Below are 18,414 nucleotides of genomic sequence, written 5' to 3'. Positions count from 1 at the left end.
TAGTTATTGTCTTAGGCCTATTAGGTTAGTGGGTCCATGTGTTTTATATATGAGTTGGAAGTAATGCTCATTAAAGACCCATCAAGAAAATGAGAAAAGTCAACTGCAATACCACATTTTACCCCAATACATGCTCCCTGTGGTTATTTAATAGTTGCATATGGATTATCAAGTCTAAAACAAGAGTATATTTTCAATTAAGCAGCAAAACTACAGTGCATATTACAGTTTTATTGAGGCACAACAAGGCATTGTAACTTTACTCAACTTGAGGCAATCAGTGTAGTAAGCTTGAACATTGATACAGTTTTAAAGATTCATTGCAAATAACATACATTCACAGCTTTACTAGCAAGGCTGCATCACAATTTATGAGGTGCTAGATCAATGCTGAGTTAGTAATTCAGGATTTCACTTAGGGAGGGCAGGGAATGGGAAGATGAAAAGAAAAAAGAAAAAAGGCATAGTACCTCCTAATTCCTCCAGAAATAATATTTTTCCTGAAATCATCATAAGTGAATGGTCAATTTCTCCTTTGATCCTTAATCATAAAGAACTTTATCTAGTATAAATCTATAGTAGGTTTCAGTCTTGATAAAGGAGATATCCTGAAAACGTAGAATATTTCCAACTGCTTCCATAAATCGCTCCCCTATGCAAACGTAACCATATCTGGTCTCCCTGGAATAGCTGAAGAATTGCATGATTACTAGCAGTTTCATGGTCTGGAGCACCATCATTAGCATAGGCCGAAACTAAAACTTCTTCATTCTTCATCAGATTGACATACAGTGGAACATTCACTGCCAGCTTTAACATGTGAAAGATGAAAACATAAGTGCCATTCACTGGACAATTAAATCTACCAAGCTGAAGGTCAAAAGTTTCTCCCAAGTTGTTCAGAAGAAGATCAAACACAATAGGCTGGTCCAAAGTTCCAGGGGCCAAATTAGAGGTTCTGGCTGCTGAGAAGGCAACTCTCATCTGCTGGGGAAGAGGATATACATGTACTGGCAAAATGGTGGCTGCTGGACTTGTCACTGGCACATCCACAGGGGTCATGCTACGAGAGTCTCCCTGTCCAGAGTCAACACTGTTGAAGGTTTCATTTTCTCGTTCTGGACTGTTCACCTGAGAAGAATCACTCCACCCTGCTACATAGCATTAGGAACATTGAATGTTTTGAAATGAGGCAATTAGCTTTAAATTTATATTTAACATTAGTTGGCTACAGTTACATAAACATTCTGAACTGAATTCTGCAGTTCTATAAATGAAACATGTAAGCATACCTATGATAGAGTGGCTAGACTTTGAAGGACAATTATTTCCTTAGAGCAAACATTATTCTAGATGGCAATGTTTTTATACTGTTGCATTTCTATATACTGGTGTGCCACAGTGATTTAACTCATCATTTAAGCATCCTTCAGTATGGAAGACAAAACCAATATGGAATCTTGTGAACAAGAGCTGGAAGGAACCTTTAACTGGTCTAGACTTTTCAATTTACCAATAAGGGAAATGAAGACAAAAAGAGTTAAGTTCCTTATTCACGGTCACACAGCTAAGTGATTATGTTCCCTTTTAGTTCTAAATTCATGATCCTACAATTGCTAACTGAAAGGAAAACAAGACCTACAAATTTGGAATACAGGGTAAATAACTACTCAGTGCTTAGTGCCAAGAAAAATGATTATTTTCTTATTATGTTAATAACCAATTTTACATATGGGACTCAAAGGTCCTCTTTTTGCTTTCTCACTCAAAGTTTCTTTCTTTCTTTTTTTTTTAAATTAGGCAACTGGGGTTACACGACTTGCCCAGGGTCACACAGCCAGTAAGTGTCAAATGTTTGGTCCGAGGCCAGATTCGAACTCAGGTCCTCCTGACTTCAGGGCTGGTGCTCTATCTAGTGCACCACCTGACTGCCTCTCAAAGTTTCTCAAGGGCATTTCTGACCTTGCCCCCAAATTTACCCCACCCAGACCATCTTATCTATGTAGAATTATGACCATAACTCTACCATTGTTCAACTTAAGTAGGACTGGGTGGAGAACAGATTCTTTTGTATAGATTTCAGGAAGCAGAATGATCTGGGAGCCTGACAAGATCAAAGTCACATCCCCCAGCCCCTCATTACAAAAAGCCCACCCTTCATTATAATATTAATTCTCTCATTAATTGTTAACCAATCAGAGTTGATTTTCACCCATCAGCAACACCCCCTTTTCCAAAGGTACTTAAGCATTCAGCAATCTCCATGCAGATTCTTGGGTTACGGAGAGAAACCAATGAACTCAATTTATTATTTACTAACCTTATTAATATATCGATTATTAATTACCCAGAAACTCTACCACTTTTCATCTGTCTCAGTTCCATGACAACTCACCTCTTGAACTTGCACGGGAACCACCAGAGAGTCCTCCTCGTTTATAACACTGCTGGAAATTAGTATCCTAAAAGGAATATGTCACAATGTTGATCTCAACTCTTATATTAGCTGTCCATCTGAAAACAGTTAATGTAAAATAGCAACTTGTCTCACAACCCGAGAAGCTAGCTTGTCACCCTGTCATAGTCATAGAAATGGTTATAACAGTCCTTTGTAAGTTACCCCAAACCATAAATTTTACCTTTCTGTAGCCTGAGGAAAACTAGCCTCTCAAGAGGTCAAGATTTCATATTTGTACACATAACAAACATATAAATCTACATACAGATATCTATATCTATACACAAACAAATGCATACATAAACATACATATTTAAAGTAGGTACTTACTTCAGAAGCAATCTCTCTCTTTCAATTAAGTATTTAGTTAATTTGTAATTAGGTAATGAGTAGTTAAGTAATTTTACTCTTTCAAAAATAAAAACAACATAATACTCTTAAAAAATTAAATTATATGCCACCTTCACCATGGTGAGGGTCAGGGGAGGATTCAAATTTTTTGAAGGCAGAGCACAAACTAAACAGGCTTCAGGCATGTATCTAGTGATAAGATGGCATTTCAAATGAAAGCCAAACTGAAGAAACATGTGGAATGTTACACAAAGACCTTTAAAACAGTTTTAAAAGAACCCAAGGATACAATTATGTCTTCTATTTATCAGAAGTGTTAAATCTGATTTATTTTTAAATGTGCAAAATGTTATCTGTTACAGGTAGTAGATCTAGAGCTAGGATCTAAGCTGCAGGCACTTTAGAGATCACCTAGTTCAGCTCTCTAATTTTATACGTAAGGGAATGGAGGCCCAAAAAGATTAAGAGGTTTATTCAAAATCACACAGGTAAGGGCCTCAGATGAATTAGGAACAGAGTATTCAAATGATACACATAGATGAAAAGTAAGGTCCATGCTACAATGAAATCATCAATGGTCAAGAGAAATAATGTTGGAAGATTGCTAGATTGAGAATCAGAGGACCTGGGTTGGGATCTCAGTTCTACAACTCATTAGCTGTATGACCTCACACAAATCATATACCTTTTCTAGGTGACAGATTAGTACTATTAGTTCTGCTACATTCCTAAACCCATTCTGTATTCTCCAGGTTTTTACAAGAATGAGAAAGGAAGATGCTGAAGTTGACTTTCTCTACTGACTCCTTCCAATCTTCATACAAAAATATGCTTTGTCTCCACAACCCTAAAAATCTTTCCCTTCAACCTCCAATACCAGTTAGATAAAAAACCCCAACTCTCATCCTGCACTACTAAACTTCTTTAAAGAGTTATTTTACAGTAAAAAAAGTACACTCCATTTTTCATTACCCAATATCCCTTCGACCCCTTACAATATGGCTTCTTTTCCTACCACTAAGATTGTACTCTCAAAAGCTCACTAAATGAAAGGCATTCTTCTAACTGCCCCCTTCCCCTTTTCTTGGCTAATTTTTGGCTACCCTGTCCTTCAGAATGCTCTTGTCTCCTTGACTTCAGAACCACAAATCTCATTTCTCCTCTGAACTGTAGTCCTTGACTGGCTTTTGTTCTAATTCCTTAAGTCAGCTGGGTCACTTTTTTAAAAAATACAAAACACTGGAAAATTTTTGTCCTTCTTTTTTCAATTAACAAGCATTTATTTCCTCTCTCCCTTTGCACATGCACTACTGGAAAAGAAAAAAGGCAACACCCTTGAAACAAACATGCACAGCTAAAAAAACAACCCACAGTTGCTATGTTTAAAAATGTGTCTTATTTGACATCGAGTCCAACACCGGACAGGAGAGAGGTAGCAGGTTTTATCATCAGGCCTCTCGAATCATGCTTAGTAGCTCATCAGATTTAAAGTTATTCAAAATTTTTCTCTACGTGGCATTGTTTACATTTTTCTCTTGGTTCTATTCACTTCACTCTGAATACAAGACTTTGCAACTTTCTCTCAAACCACACCTTTTTGTTATAATATTCCATTACATTCTTATGCTACCATTTTGTTCAGCCACACCCCTGTTGATGGGAGCCTCTTTAGTTTCCAATTCTTTGGTACTACAAAAAAAAGAGTTACTAGAAATATTTTTACACATGTAGGTCCTTCTCCTCTTTGATCTCTCTGGTTTATTGACTTAGTAATGGTATTTCTGGGTTAGAAGGTATACAAGCTTAGGCACCTTGTGGACATAGTTTCAAACTGCTTTCCAAAATAGCTGGAACAAGGGGCAGCTAGGTGGTGAAGTGAATAGAGCTCTGGCCTTGGAGTAAGGAGGACCTGAGTTCAAATCCAGCCTCAAGACACCTAACACTTACTAGCCGTGTGACCCTGGGCAAGTCACTTAACCTCGATTGCCTAAGGAAAAAAAACAAAAAAATAGCTGGAACATTTCACAATTCTAACAGCATTGAATAATATGCCCATTCCCACACTGCTTGTATATTTGTCATTTTCCTTTTCTCTCATTTTTGTTAATATAATGGGTATGAAATAGAATTTCAGAGTTCTTTTAATTTCTATTTTGCCAATTATTAGTGACGTGAAACATTTTTTATATGGCAGCTGACAGCTTGAATTTCTTCCTTTGAAAATTGCCTATTTATATCCTTTGACCATTTGTCAATTTGGAAATGGTTCTTATAGTTCTAAATTTGTATTAATTCCTTATAAAACTTGAATATGAAAGCGGTGTCAGAAAAATTTACTACAAATTATTTTCTCCGAGTTAACTGCTTCACAAAGGTTCTGTCTTTTCAAAAAGGAGAGGGAGGGTTGAGAATTAGGGTTAAGTAACAACCATTCACTCGTTAATTATCATGGCCTCAAATCATCATCTCTCCACAGATAATCCCCAAATCTGTCACCAGCCCTAATTTCTCTCTCAAATGTCAGACTCATATCTCCAAATTCCTCTAGAACAGGTCTACCTAGGTCCCAGAGGGCAGCTAGGAGGCACAGTGGATAGAGTGCCAGGTCTTGAGTCAGAAAGACCCACCTTCTTGACCAGCCTCAGAAACTTAGTAGCTTTGTGATTCTGGGGAGGTCACTTAACCCTGTTTGCCTGAGTTTCCTCATCTGTAAAATGGGCTGGAGAAGGAAATGGCAAACCTATCCAGTATCTGCTAAGAAAACCCCCAAATGGGGTCCAGAAGAGTTGGACATGACTGAAACGACTGAACAACAACTTATGTCCCACCAGCACCTTGAAATCAATATCCCTAAAGCTACACTTATATTGCTCCCTAAAATCAGTCCCTGACTACGTTCATCATTTCTATCACTAGGACCACTAATCATCTAGTTTTCCATATAGGAAAACTGTAGTAGTATCTTTGGATGTGGAAGGTAAGAGAAGGAGGAAAGAAGTGAAAGAGACAATTCTGTTGATTCTACCAAGCCCTTGTTACCACTTACAAGATTATTGATATGGCTTCCCAATAGGTCTTTTTGTCTTCTTTCTCTCTTCTCTATAAAAATCACTTCTTAACTTCCTAATACTGCTAACTTCCTTTATACGTATATTTGATATTAATCTGCACCAAACTTTTCAATGGTTCTTACTTAGTTGTACCCTTTCAAGTCCAAACTCTTTACTCTGGCATTCAAAGTGCTCCGTAATTGGGCACCAGGTGCCCACCTCCAGTCATCCTGATCTATATCTTGCCACTGGACCCAGATGGCTCCAGAGGAGAAAGTAAGGCTGGTGACTTTGCACAGCCCTCCCTCACTTAAATCCAATTCATTTGCAAGTCATGGCATCACCTTCCCGATGTTATGGTCCTCTTTGAGAACAAAGGACAAACAACAACAATAATTGGGGACCATCCTGCATTTCCAGATGTCCTTATTTCACATCTCCACATACTCTATTTATCAAACTGGACCACTTGCTATCTCCCACACACACTCCCTCTGCCTTTAATGTCTTTGCTTATTACATTCCCATTGTTTAGAATGCTTGTTTAATTCTTACTCATCCTTCAAAACCCAATCCCAAAGCCACTCCCTTTAGCCCAACTCCCAAATTCCAGTAGTAATGCCTTTTCCTTCCACAGAATTCAGTAGAACTGTATGCTTCTCTTATGAACTTTGCTATAATACAGAAGAAAATGTGATGAGAGTAGAGAATGCCCCTCCTCTCCTCCTTCCACCAATGCACATAATAACCTATGACTTATGAGAGGAGGTTCTAGGGAGTTTCATAAAACACACAGGGTTAACTGACTTGCCAGAGTCATGTAACTATAGAATCAAAAGTAGGCTTTGAACCTAAGCCTTCTTAAATGTTATTCCAACATTTCACAATGCTTCTATACTTAGCCATTTAAAACTTTCACATACTAAGCTCTAAGAGGGCAGGGCTTAGAAAATTAAACTTCTGTGTTGCAACTTCTTTATGTATAAAATAGGGTTTATATATGTGCAGGAGAAATGACTCAAGAACTGTTGTGAGAAAAGTACGAAAGTTTTAATAAAATATTACATAAGTATTTTGTCTTCCTCAGCATGTAGTCTAATACTTTACATATAACAGGCCCTTGATAAACGTATGTTGGCATAACCTAAAAATAATGTTTTGTTGTATAGGATTTATATTCTGACATATCTGAAGAGATTTGTGTCAAGTTGTCACCCCAACACACCTTAGTATATTTAGAAACATTCCATTCTTGAGAGATGGCTTTTTAAAAATATTCTAGTGTGGTTACTATTTTAATCCATCAACAAGTGAACCACTATGTATCTTCCCTTACCCTTTGGGAATATGGTGTTCCAGGATATTCTCTAGCTTGGAATTGCAGGTGACTATAACTGCCATTGGCAATGACAGGGGATCCTCTGTAAGTATCAAAACCTAAAAAATTAAAAATTAGCATTGTTAGACTTCTTAAAATATCCTTTCCTTTGCTGAAAAGACTTACCTTAGCTTTTAAATAATATATTATTTTTACAGATTTAGATCTATCGTCATAAATTGACACAAAAGAAAATAGGATGTTTTATGTTATCTAGGGATAAAAATAGGTTCATTAATAGGTGAACGAATAAAATAGGTTCATTAATCTAAATCATTTGGTCAAATCCAGGCCCCTTTTCATATGGTCTCTCAGCTAAGAACAGCTTTTACAGTTAAAAATACAATAAATCTTTATTTAAAAATGTAAAAACCATTCTTAGCTTCCTGGTCAGCTGGGATTTGGCCCATTGGCTATAGTTTGCCAACTCCTGATTAAATCACCAAAAAATTTCTTGAAGACTCTCAGATTGCTGCATATGTTATACTCTGGTCACTGAGGCTACTAGGTTTACTTATTATACAAAGCAAAAGGTTTTTCAAGAAGCAAGAATCAGCAAAGAATTTGATTTCTCATAGAAGAGAGACAAACATCTATCCCAGAAAAATACGGGTAACTTTTCCTGTATTAAATAATTTAATCAAATGTTTTCATTCTATAAAAAAATTAAGGCTTGCCATACATGCTTTAGATACATTATAAACACTCTTCTAAAAGCAGAGGATATTTAAAGAACTTATAGTTTATCACATATGATAAAGGTACATGGTAGAGAGGCAAAAGTCAAGATAATCTGAGTCTGATAAAATCTATGCAGAACCATTAGGGAGCAAAACAAAAGAAAAACTAGGCAACCAAGCACCTGATCATTAGGAATGACTGAAAAAAATTAGAGTATATAAATGTAATTACACCATAACAGTTAATTATGAAGAATTCAGAGAAACTTTTGGGAACATTCCTTCAAAGTAATGCAGAGTGACAGAAGCATGAGAACATACATAATCACTACAACAATGCAAAAAACCCAAACAATACAAAACATCAGAACTCAAATCAATGTAAGCCTCTTGACTCCAGAAAACCAATGAAGAAACAAACCTCTTTCATCTCAGTAGATGCATAATGGGCCCTAAGTGGTAAAAGTCTGAGTTTATTTTGTTTAAAGGTATTTTGTTATAAGATAGTGTTCTTTCAAAGAAAAGCAATGACAGCAGTTAAAAAAAACATAAAAAATACAAAGACAAAAAATGAAGCATAACAGAAACTTATTTAAAACCATACCTTTATACCCACCAGGCGAGCGAAAGGAATTTGTCAGTGATCTCCCACCACGAGTACATCCTCTAATAGATCCTCGGTTACTAAGATATGATTGGGTGGATCTGGGGAACACATTAGTCTGTGCAGGATAAAAGGCAAGGCTACCACTGCTTACTTGAATTGCTCCATCAGGTTGACTGTTTGCTGCATAAGAAGAGTGTTCAAGAGTTAAGAATCAAGAAATGTCAATATTGTTGCTGAATTAAAATTACTGAAAGGGAGAAAACAAAACAAAAACTGATAACTCTGTGTGTGTATATGTGTCTCTATCTGACAAAATTCTGGTAATATAAATGCAATTACACATCACAATCAGATGTAGCTTGGGTCTTCCTGACTTCAATTTCAACATTCCATATAACAAATAGTTTAGATTAAAAAAAATCTTTCTAAGGTAGGAAAGGCCAATGCTAATAAAACCCTTAACCCTAATAAGCCCTTAACAAACATAATTTAAGTTCAAAGTTTTCTTAACTTTTCTGATAGAGCAGGACAGACAGGATAACATTTCAAAATAGCAATCCCATCTTTAATATCGCTTCCCAATATTATACATTGAAAATTACTTTTTTTTTCTTTTCAAGAAAATTGAGGTTAAGTGACTTGCCCAGAGTCACACAGCTAGTAAGTGTTATGTGTCTAAGGCTGGATTTGAACTCTGGTCTTCCTGACTCCAGGGCCAGTGCTCCATCCACTGTGGCACCTAGCTGCCCCTGAAAGTTCTCTTAATAGGTTTTTTCCCTCCCTCATCCTAAATGGGTGTCTGATTTAAGAAAAAAAAAAACACGAAGCATAGTATGAAAATAGGCTAGCTATATAATAGATTATCAGTAACTGCTTTCAATAGCCAGCATTCATAAAGTACTTTAAAGTTTCCAAAGAACTTGACAAATATCTCATTTGATCCCCCCCAACAACCATGGGAGGTAGGAGCTATCATTATCCCTTTTTCACAGATGAGGAAACTGACACAGACAGAAGCTCAATGACTTGCCCAGGGTCACACTTTCAGACATACTTGAATCAAACTGCCAAATGACTGGGTTCATACACACTAGCAATTTGCAATCTCTGAGACCTCCAATGAGTTTGGCAAGAGTACTGTTATGTAAGTCATAAATGAGAGACTGCACAACAGCAAACTGAGAGCCAGCCTCAGTCAGAAAGACCTGGGTTTAAGTCCTGCTTGACCCGTACATAGAATGTTTGACTATAAGCCAATCTCCTAACCTCTTACTGCTCAAAGCAAGTCTAAAATTTAAAGTTACAAATAAGTTGGGAGTTTTCATACCAGAAATCCCCCATCCTGATAAAAATCCAAGTTTTCTGGTCTGGATGAAACATAAAATAAAAAATTATAAAACAGCATTGCACCTAACTAAATGAGAAAGAGTAGTGGTATTTTCAAAGCACTATAAGGTCCCTCAGGGTAGATACTATCCTGCTTCCTTTTACTTGCGTTCCCAGGACTTAGTACAGTACCTGGGATAGAGTAAGTCCTTAACAATTGCCTTTGCCATCCATTCACATTCCAAGTCTTTCTTACCAGTCTGCTCTTGGGAGAGAGTAGTTTGTCCCACATGTGTAGATGGCAACTGGCACTGCGGTGCTGTCTGTGTGCTTGCTGTAGTGTAACTTTGATTATATCCACTTGAATAAGGCAAGTCTTTTATCTCTTGTTCTTTCCGTGGAGGCAAAGGTGCACTCACATTGAATACCTTAGAGAGGCAATTGCATATTTTGAGTGGTTTGCAATTTTTCTTGCAAGAGAATTTCACTGAGAGCTATCTAAAAAAATTCCCCAATGTTCAATACTTGAGGGTAGTTTTAGATTCTTTATAGAATCTTTATAGCATAACCCAGGTAGTGAACACACACAAAAACGGCTAACATAAACAAAACATAAGATTTCCATTTACTCTAATAATTTATTTCGTGTATGGAGAATGACAGATATGTTTTCCACACTGAGGAATCCTTTACTGATTTACTCATTCCCATTCCCATCAGTGTTTATACCCTAGTAGTCTACATTTACTTTCTTGCCTGTTCCTTTAAATGATTAATATACATAGAAACAATTAAGATCTTTTGTATGTCTACCATGCTCAAGACATGGCAAGAAATAAAAAACAGACAATCTGTACCTATAATTTGGTTGAGGACACAAGGAATATGAAGAAGATAATACGTAGATAAGTAGTACAGAAAGTTAAACAAATTCACAGGGGAAAAAAAAAGTTCAATGGAGTTAAAGAAAGCTTTCTATGTATGGGTTTGACATGGTCTAGGAAGTCTTCTCAGAAGAGATGGGCCTTAAGCTAGAAAGGATTCAGACAGACAGATAGACAAAAGAGGCAGCTGTGGCAAGGCTCAAAGAGACAATGTACATGGCATATTCAGGAGACTCTAAACTGTATTGTATTAGAGGCTTCTGATTTTTTAAAGAAGTCATAAAAAAGGTAAAAAATGAATTTGGTGCTAGCATGCGAAGTGCTCTGAAAGTGAGGCTAAAGAATTTGGATCTCACCCTAGTAGTACGAGAAAAACAATTTTTCAGGATCTGGTGGTGGGCTGCTAGGTGGTTCAGTAAATAAGAGTGCCAGGCCTGGAGTCAGGCCAGGAAGTGAGTCGGGAAGACTCATCTTCCTGAATTCAAATCCAGCCTCAGACACTAACCAGATGCATGATTCCAGGGAGGTTACATAACCCTGTTTGCCTCAGTTTCCATCTGTAAAATGAGCTGAAGAAGGAAATGGCAAACCACTCTAGTATCTTTGCCAAGAAAACACCAAATGGGGTCACAAAAAGTTGTGCACAACTGGAAACAACTGAACAACAACAAAAATCTGATGGTAATCTTCTCAGATTTGCTGTCTCTGTACCCTACTGATTTTTTTTTTAATCAGCAAGAAGGAAACAGTGTTCTGGTGATATTAGGTTTGAACTCTGATATACTCTTTTTTAATATATATGTTTAGTATGAAGATTTTTCATGAAATATTTTGATAAATGCTACAAGCCCCAGAAAAAGAGATGTTTTTTCATCCCACTAGGGATAACATATAGCTTAAGTATAAAGGAAATTAAATAAACATCATAGTAACATGAACCCTGAACCATGAATAAATTCCATCCTTGCTGTCTGCATAGTTTGAAACGGTGCTATATTCATGTTTACCGTACTACTGCTTGCTGGAGGTGACTGGAAGACCTGTTCCTGGGAAGCTTGTGACATGGGGGGATTTGCAGAAGGTAGTGAAGTTAGCTGCTTACTTGGAGGAATTGCTGCCTAGGGAAGAAAAATGTTAGGGTTTTCAGCCTGTGATCCATTATATACCACAAGTAGTTAGCTTACACTAAACCCCAGATTGTCACAAGTCAGCAGACTGGGCAGGATGATATTTGGACATAGCCAAACAAAAGATTAGCTTGTGCTTACAATTCAAATCTTGAATGCTGAGGATGCACACTAGTGCTTGATTTGCAGCAGCATGCTGACAAAGGGAAAAGTGTCTTAATTGAGTGCAGGCCTTCCATCAATTTAGAAGATTAGCAGTTGAAAATGCAGCTAATTCACTCTTAAATTTATTATTTTCCAATTAAAACCAATTCAAAATTTGTAAAATTTGGATTTAATTACAGTTCCAGAAAACCCTAAAAATTTCAGCCAATTTTCATTTTCAAATGCTTGTATTCAACAATTTAAGTTACAAAACTGGGGAGAAAGCGCCAGAAAAGTTAAATAAGCCTATTTTAATAGTCAATTCTTAACAAGCCAAAATATTTATCAGTCCATACAAGTGAAGAAAACAAATTATAAAACAAAGGGTTTAAAGTAAATCACACAGTCAGCTACAGGTAAGTTTAACTATCTCTTAACTAGGCATGGTAGCAAGCTTCATGTTCATATTCAGTAGACTATCCACTGCTTAGTAAGACATCATACTAAGAGATGGATCAGCACCTTAAATGAAAGATGAGTTTCAATTCGGCACCAAAACTTAAATATTATTCTAATTTTATTTGGAATATCATTTTATGTGTTTTCCAGAGACTTGCTCTAAAAGAAACTGTAATCACCAGGTATTATACTATGCAAAGAAGCAGTTACCTAGAATTAAAAGCATTTCCATCATTTTGTCAAAACAGCACTCTGACAAAGATAAACAAGAAGGTAGCAGTTAACACGGTGTAGCTAATAGGGTGCTAGATTTGAAATCAGAAAGATATGGGTTTAAATCCTGCCTCTGACACCTAACTTCTCTGTTATCAGTTTCCTCATATGTAAAAAAAAATGCAAATAATACCTGTAGTACTTATCTTAGACTGTTTCAGTGAGATTTTACATAAACGGTTTTGCAAACCTTTAAGTACAATATTGATGTCCATTATTACTGTACCAGTCACTGAGAGAAACAGAGCTACAATAAACCCTCCATTTCAATTCAAAGTGACAAGAATAAATACTTTTTTCTCTAAGTAATCCTAAAGATAGCACATACATTAAGGAAACAAGTCAATTCCTTATAATCTTTCGATTCTTTTGCCTACTATTTAGAAGCTTAAACCTAGTAAAGACAAAAACTTTCCATTCTTATACACAAACTAAAAGCAGTCAGAGTAATGTAGAAAGCATGCACATTTTTAAGTGCCACTTCACAATTTATTTTTAAAAATAAACACTTATATCATGGTTTTCACCCACCCCCTCTAGAAGCCTAAAGACAACAGACAAATAATGTAGAAAATTTTGGGGGGAAGAAGGAATAGTTCTAGGCCCCTGACACATATTCAGGACTACTATTTCTGCCCTTAAAAAAGTCAAAGTAACATTGCCATGCCTCCTACCCCTCAGTGTCTCTCAATATGGGAATCTTCCTGGATTCCTCACTATCTCCCCAATCTTCCATATACAACAGTTTCCAAGACATGTCGATTCACTTTTGCAACATTTCTCAAATATGTTCGTTTCTCTCCTCTGACACTGCCACCTCTTCAGTGCAGGCCCTCATCACCTCACGCTTGGCTTACTGCAACAAACTGCTAGTGGGCCTGCCTGCCCCAAGTGTCTTCCCCATTCTAACTCATCCTCCATTAAGACACTAAAGTGATTTTCCTAAAACACAAGTTTGACCATGTCATCCCCTTACTCAATAAACTCTAGTGCCTTCCTATTTCCCTCCAGGAACAAATATAAAATGCTATTTTGTATTCAAAGCACTTCATAACCTAGGTACCTCACTCCTCTAATTCCAACCCCCTCACCCCACCCCCACTGGCCAGTCTTCTCATACCCTACTCCCCAGCATATACTCTTCAATCCACTTATTACGGCCTCCCGGCTGTTTTACCAACAAGCCATTCTGTCTCTCAGCTCTGGACATTTTTGCTGGCTATTCTCCAAGCCTAGTAAGCTCTACCTCTTCTACTCTGACTACTGACCTCCCTGGCTTCCTTTCAGTCTCAACTAAAATCCCACCTCCTATAGGAAGCCTTCCCCAACCCTTCTTAATTCCAGTGCCTCACCTGTTAATTATCCCTTATTTTTAGTTTGCTTTGTATATATTTGTTTGCATGTTGTCTCCTCCATTAGATTTTTAAGCTCTTTGAGGCCAAGAACTATCTTTTGTCTATTTTTCTCTCCCCAGTTTATCACAGTGCCAGGCACACAGTAGGCACTTAATAAATGTTTACCAACTGAGTGTTCAGATATTCAGCAATGTAAGTGCTCAGCACAAGAACAAAAAGATTAGGCCAAGACTACTGAAACAGCTCCATTTTGTCCAGTCAAAGAAACACTTCATCTCTTCAAATCCAAAGACTTAAATCTACCCCAGTGCTCACGAACTTAATAACATTTTGCTTAGTCACACCTAAAATTTCTAAAAGCTCAACCAGAGTTGCGTGAATGAGTATACTTCATCAACTTTTTATCCTTTACAGTTCTTTATACCCCTCCCCTTTTTTTTTTAGGCAATTGGGGTTAAGTGACTTCTCTATCCACTGCACCACCTAGCTACCCTTTATAATTCTTGAGCATTGAGTATTAGACTCCCCTGGAGTCTAATGATGGAAACAACATGTAAATAATTAAGCACTTTTTAACCTTTACAATTCTTGAACATTGAGTATTAGACTTCCCTTGAGTCAATGATAGAAACATGTAAATAATTATGCACAAACAAAATATATACAAGATAGATTGGATATAATCAACAGAAAGAAGATACTAGTATTAACACATGCAGCATTTTTTATTTGGGTTGGAGAGGAGATTCTGAGTCAGAAATGAGTAGTTTCAATAGAATCATATGTTCAATGCATTTTGGGGGAAGGGTCTGAAACAGAGCTATAATTGATTAGAACATGTGTGTGTGGGGGGGTATCTATAGTCTTGAGCTTGTTATCACCCCAGACTTTTTTTTCCAGCCAAAGACAAGATTTATTAAAGATCCACCATATAAGCCAGACTTGAGGAATATGAGTACTGGCTAGATTCTAAGAATCTGAGAAGTGGCTAGATTATAAGAATCCAAGCACCTTAACGGAGACAAGATGGACCTTATACACAGAAATACTATATAGGAGGGATCTAGGAGTGGCCAAGTAGTCTATGAGGTAATAGAACTCCAGGGAGCCTAGATAGGACTAAGGGTGGGAAGTTGCCTGGGGCCACAGGAAGGTCAATAACATCACCCCAGATTTACTGCCCAATTACACTGCACAACTTTGAGTTCATACCTCCCAATACAATAGGTGAACATTTTAAGGCAGAGAAAGGCATGGATGGACTACATGTGGACCAAAGGGGAGCCTGACACCTTTGAGATTGATTACTCATCTTATTGTCTCCATCATTAGACTGTGATCTCCTTGAGAGCAGGGACTATTTTTTGCCTTTCTTTTATTGCCAGCACTTAGAAGAAAGCCTAGCACATAGCAGGTGTTTAATAAATTTTTACTGTTATTCTGAGTAGCCACAGCAAGTTAAGGCACCTGACAGAACTATATTCCAGTATAGCAGATAATGGAACCTAGGGAATAGGGCATGTTTTCCAATTATGAACTGATTAAAACTAAAAGGTCTTAGTTCCTGTAACTAGGTATGACAAGAGCTTAAGTACCACAGTCCTCACTGTCTTTGCCTATCTTTAGCCTATCTACAAAGCTAAGAGTTAAAATTAATTAATAACCTATAAATATATCTACAAATCTGTAGTTACTGCATATATAGTAGTAACCAGAGCTTAGGAATATGACCTTAAGTCTCACAGAGAATGTAAACTACCCTAAGTAAATGTAAACAGAAAAAGAATCTCCAACGATACCATGGGAAAACTTGCATGTGACCTTGGACCATCCCTGGTTATATGCCTTCTTTATTTTGTTTCTATGTAACACCTTCACCTGGCCTGGAGTTGGTTGGAGGATCTACAATGTTACTTTGGCCTATTGCCACCCAGGACCTAAGCTAACCAAATCAATTCCAACAAAAACTATTAATAACCAAGCTGGTATAAGCCCCTTTTTCTTTGTTATCTCAATATTCTTTCAGATAGTAGGCCACCTTAAAATTGGCAGATTGTACAGATCTACCCAATTACACTGCACACCTTTGAGTTCATACCTCCCAATAACAATTGCTTTATTACAGGCTGAGTCTACTTTCCAAATCAAATTACTATTTCATCTGATTAGTTATTTAGCATTTATTCCTCATTCTACCAAGGCAGAAAGGAGGCTAGCTTGACAAAAATAAAGCCAGGCATTACTCAACACATTAGTCAAACGTAACTATGGAATTATGCAATTAATTGGTCATTACAGTTTATAAGTAAAGATCAGCCCTGTTATTGCTACCTTTACTCAGTGACAAAAGTAAAGCTAGTTTTGCTTTATGATCAGAGTCAATATATCTTTTACCTGAGGAGTCTCTAGCTCTGTTTCAGATCCAGAAGAAGCTTGATCAGCAATCACTAAAGAATTTGTACTATGCTTAACAGGAGAAGCAGCAGCCTAAAGAAAGGAACACAAAAGGGTCAAATTGAAATATAATTTACCGAAAGACACATTTTTGCCATACAAGAGGAGCTTTTTGGTAATGAGTATGACTAAATCAGCAGTAAAATTATAGCACCCACAAAAGTCTGTAAAGTACGATTAGCTCAGGAACTACACTCTAACATCTCTCCTTGTTCTAAAACGATATTAATAAGCAATAATTATAATAATAATAATAATAATAATAATAAGTACTAATAAGCAAGTTATGCATGGAATACTATAATTCAGAAGGCAACTCATACTTATTCCTTTCACTACCAATATATATTTTACTCTATCCCAGAATCACTTATTCCAAGATAATTTATGATAATTTCCAGTGGTAATCAAATTTTACATTACCACATCTTTGACATATCTCTGAGTAGTATATGGAACAAGGGTTTCTCATTAGGAGCTATTTAAGTTATGTGTTCTTAGGAGGTCAACATTAAGAGGACAGATTAAGTGACTAACAACTCTAGAGACTAAGAACTTACTTGTAATGGCTCTTGAAGAAAGTCATTTTGGTTAGGTAGTTTCTGTTCCATGGAAGCTGCAAAATATATAAGTAAGCTAATGTTAAAAGGAATGAGATTTTATTTCTTCCATCTCTACAAACTAGGTAGCAAGTCAAAGCAGGTATTGGAGAAAGTACTAGTTGCAGTTGAGTTACAGCATCTAATGTTCAGTTCATTAAGGGTTTGCTAACGTATTTTTAAAATAAGAAGTTGGAGAAAGATTTGCCAAAAAGGGGAGAAAAGATACCTGCTCCCACTGTTGCACATTGACACTACAAGGATTTTAAAAACAAGGAAAGAAAGTAGTATTTTGAACTTTCATAAAAAGAGCTAAGTTGTTAACTACAGTATATAAACCTCCTCATTTCCCCTATTCTAATATCTTTCCCTCAACCCTGCTATCACCCCCCCTCAAGTTATTGTCTTATTTCTTCTCCAATACCAAATGTGTAGTGACAAAAAAAAAAAAAGGGAAAAAAATTCTGGAACTATAATCAAATCAACTGTCATCACTACTGGAAAGGGTCAATATAACTACATTTATTCTAGCCTTAAAAAACAAAAAACAAATTCCAAGCTGCACATTAAGAGATTCAGTCTCACCTAGAGACTCCTGCTTCTGGGATAAGAACTCACTATTTGACAAAAAACTGGAAAAGAGTATGGCAGAAACTAGGCATAGACCAAAATCTTACACCATATACCAAAATAAAGTCAAAATGGGTTCATGATTTAGATATAAAGGCTAATACTAAAAGCAAACTGGGAGATCAAGGAATGGTTCACCTGTCAGATTTATGGAGAACAGAAGAATTTATGAACAAACAGGAGACAGAGAACATTATGAAATGCAAAATGGATAACTTTGATTACATTAAATTGAAAAGTTTTGGCACAAACAAAACCAATGCAACCAAGATTAAAAGGAAAGTAGAAAATTGGGAAAGAATTTTTACAAGCATTATCTCTGATAAGTGCCTCATTTCTAAAATACATAGAGAACTCAGTCAAATTTATAAAAATACAAGTCATCTCCCAATTGATAAGTGGTCAAAGAATATGAACAGGCACTTTTCAGATGAAGAAATTAAAGCCATCTAAAGTCATATGAAAAAATGCTCTAAATCACTATTGATTAGAGAAATGCAAATCAAAACAACTCTGAGGTACCACATCATATCTATCAGATTGGCCAACATGACAAAACAGGAAAATGATAAATGTTGGAGAAGATGTGGGAAAAACTGGAACACTAATGCATTGTTGGTGGAGTTGTGAAATGATCCA

At 36.6% G+C, this 18,414-nt stretch overlaps 1 protein-coding gene across 5 annotated transcripts in view; it reads right to left on the bottom strand.

The window, feature by feature from the left end:
• Nucleotides 1-211: 211 nt before the first annotated feature.
• The window catches only part of CAPRIN2 (caprin family member 2), a 63,312-nt gene continuing 45,109 nt past the window's right edge, over nt 212-18,414 (bottom strand). For 2 of the 5 annotated variants that reach the window (XM_020975827.2, XM_020975829.2), the window contains exons 12-19: nt 17,107-17,162; nt 16,487-16,579; nt 11,742-11,852; nt 10,107-10,278; nt 8,522-8,704; nt 7,196-7,296; nt 2,396-2,462; nt 212-1,154 (exon numbers count right to left, since the gene is read on the bottom strand). In XM_020975827.2, the coding sequence (XP_020831486.1) occupies nt 586-1,154; nt 2,396-2,462; nt 7,196-7,296; nt 8,522-8,704; nt 10,107-10,278; nt 11,742-11,852; nt 16,487-16,579; nt 17,107-17,162 (1,352 nt within the window). In that variant the 3' untranslated portion in view covers nt 212-585. The remainder of the gene's footprint in view (nt 1,155-2,395; nt 2,463-7,195; nt 7,297-8,521; nt 8,705-10,106; nt 10,279-11,741; nt 11,853-16,486; nt 16,580-17,106; nt 17,163-18,414) is intronic. The other 3 variants (XM_078156643.1, XM_078156647.1, XM_078156653.1) reach the window with 3 other exon arrangements.

This window comes from Phascolarctos cinereus, unplaced genomic scaffold, assembly GCF_003287225.1.
Source record: "Phascolarctos cinereus isolate Bilbo 61053 unplaced genomic scaffold, phaCin_HiC Scaffold_1;HRSCAF=81, whole genome shotgun sequence".
NCBI classification, from domain to species: domain Eukaryota; kingdom Metazoa; phylum Chordata; class Mammalia; order Diprotodontia; family Phascolarctidae; genus Phascolarctos; species Phascolarctos cinereus.
The sequence above is the reverse complement of the archived record's forward strand: the minus strand, read 5'-3'. Positions and strand labels throughout refer to the sequence as shown.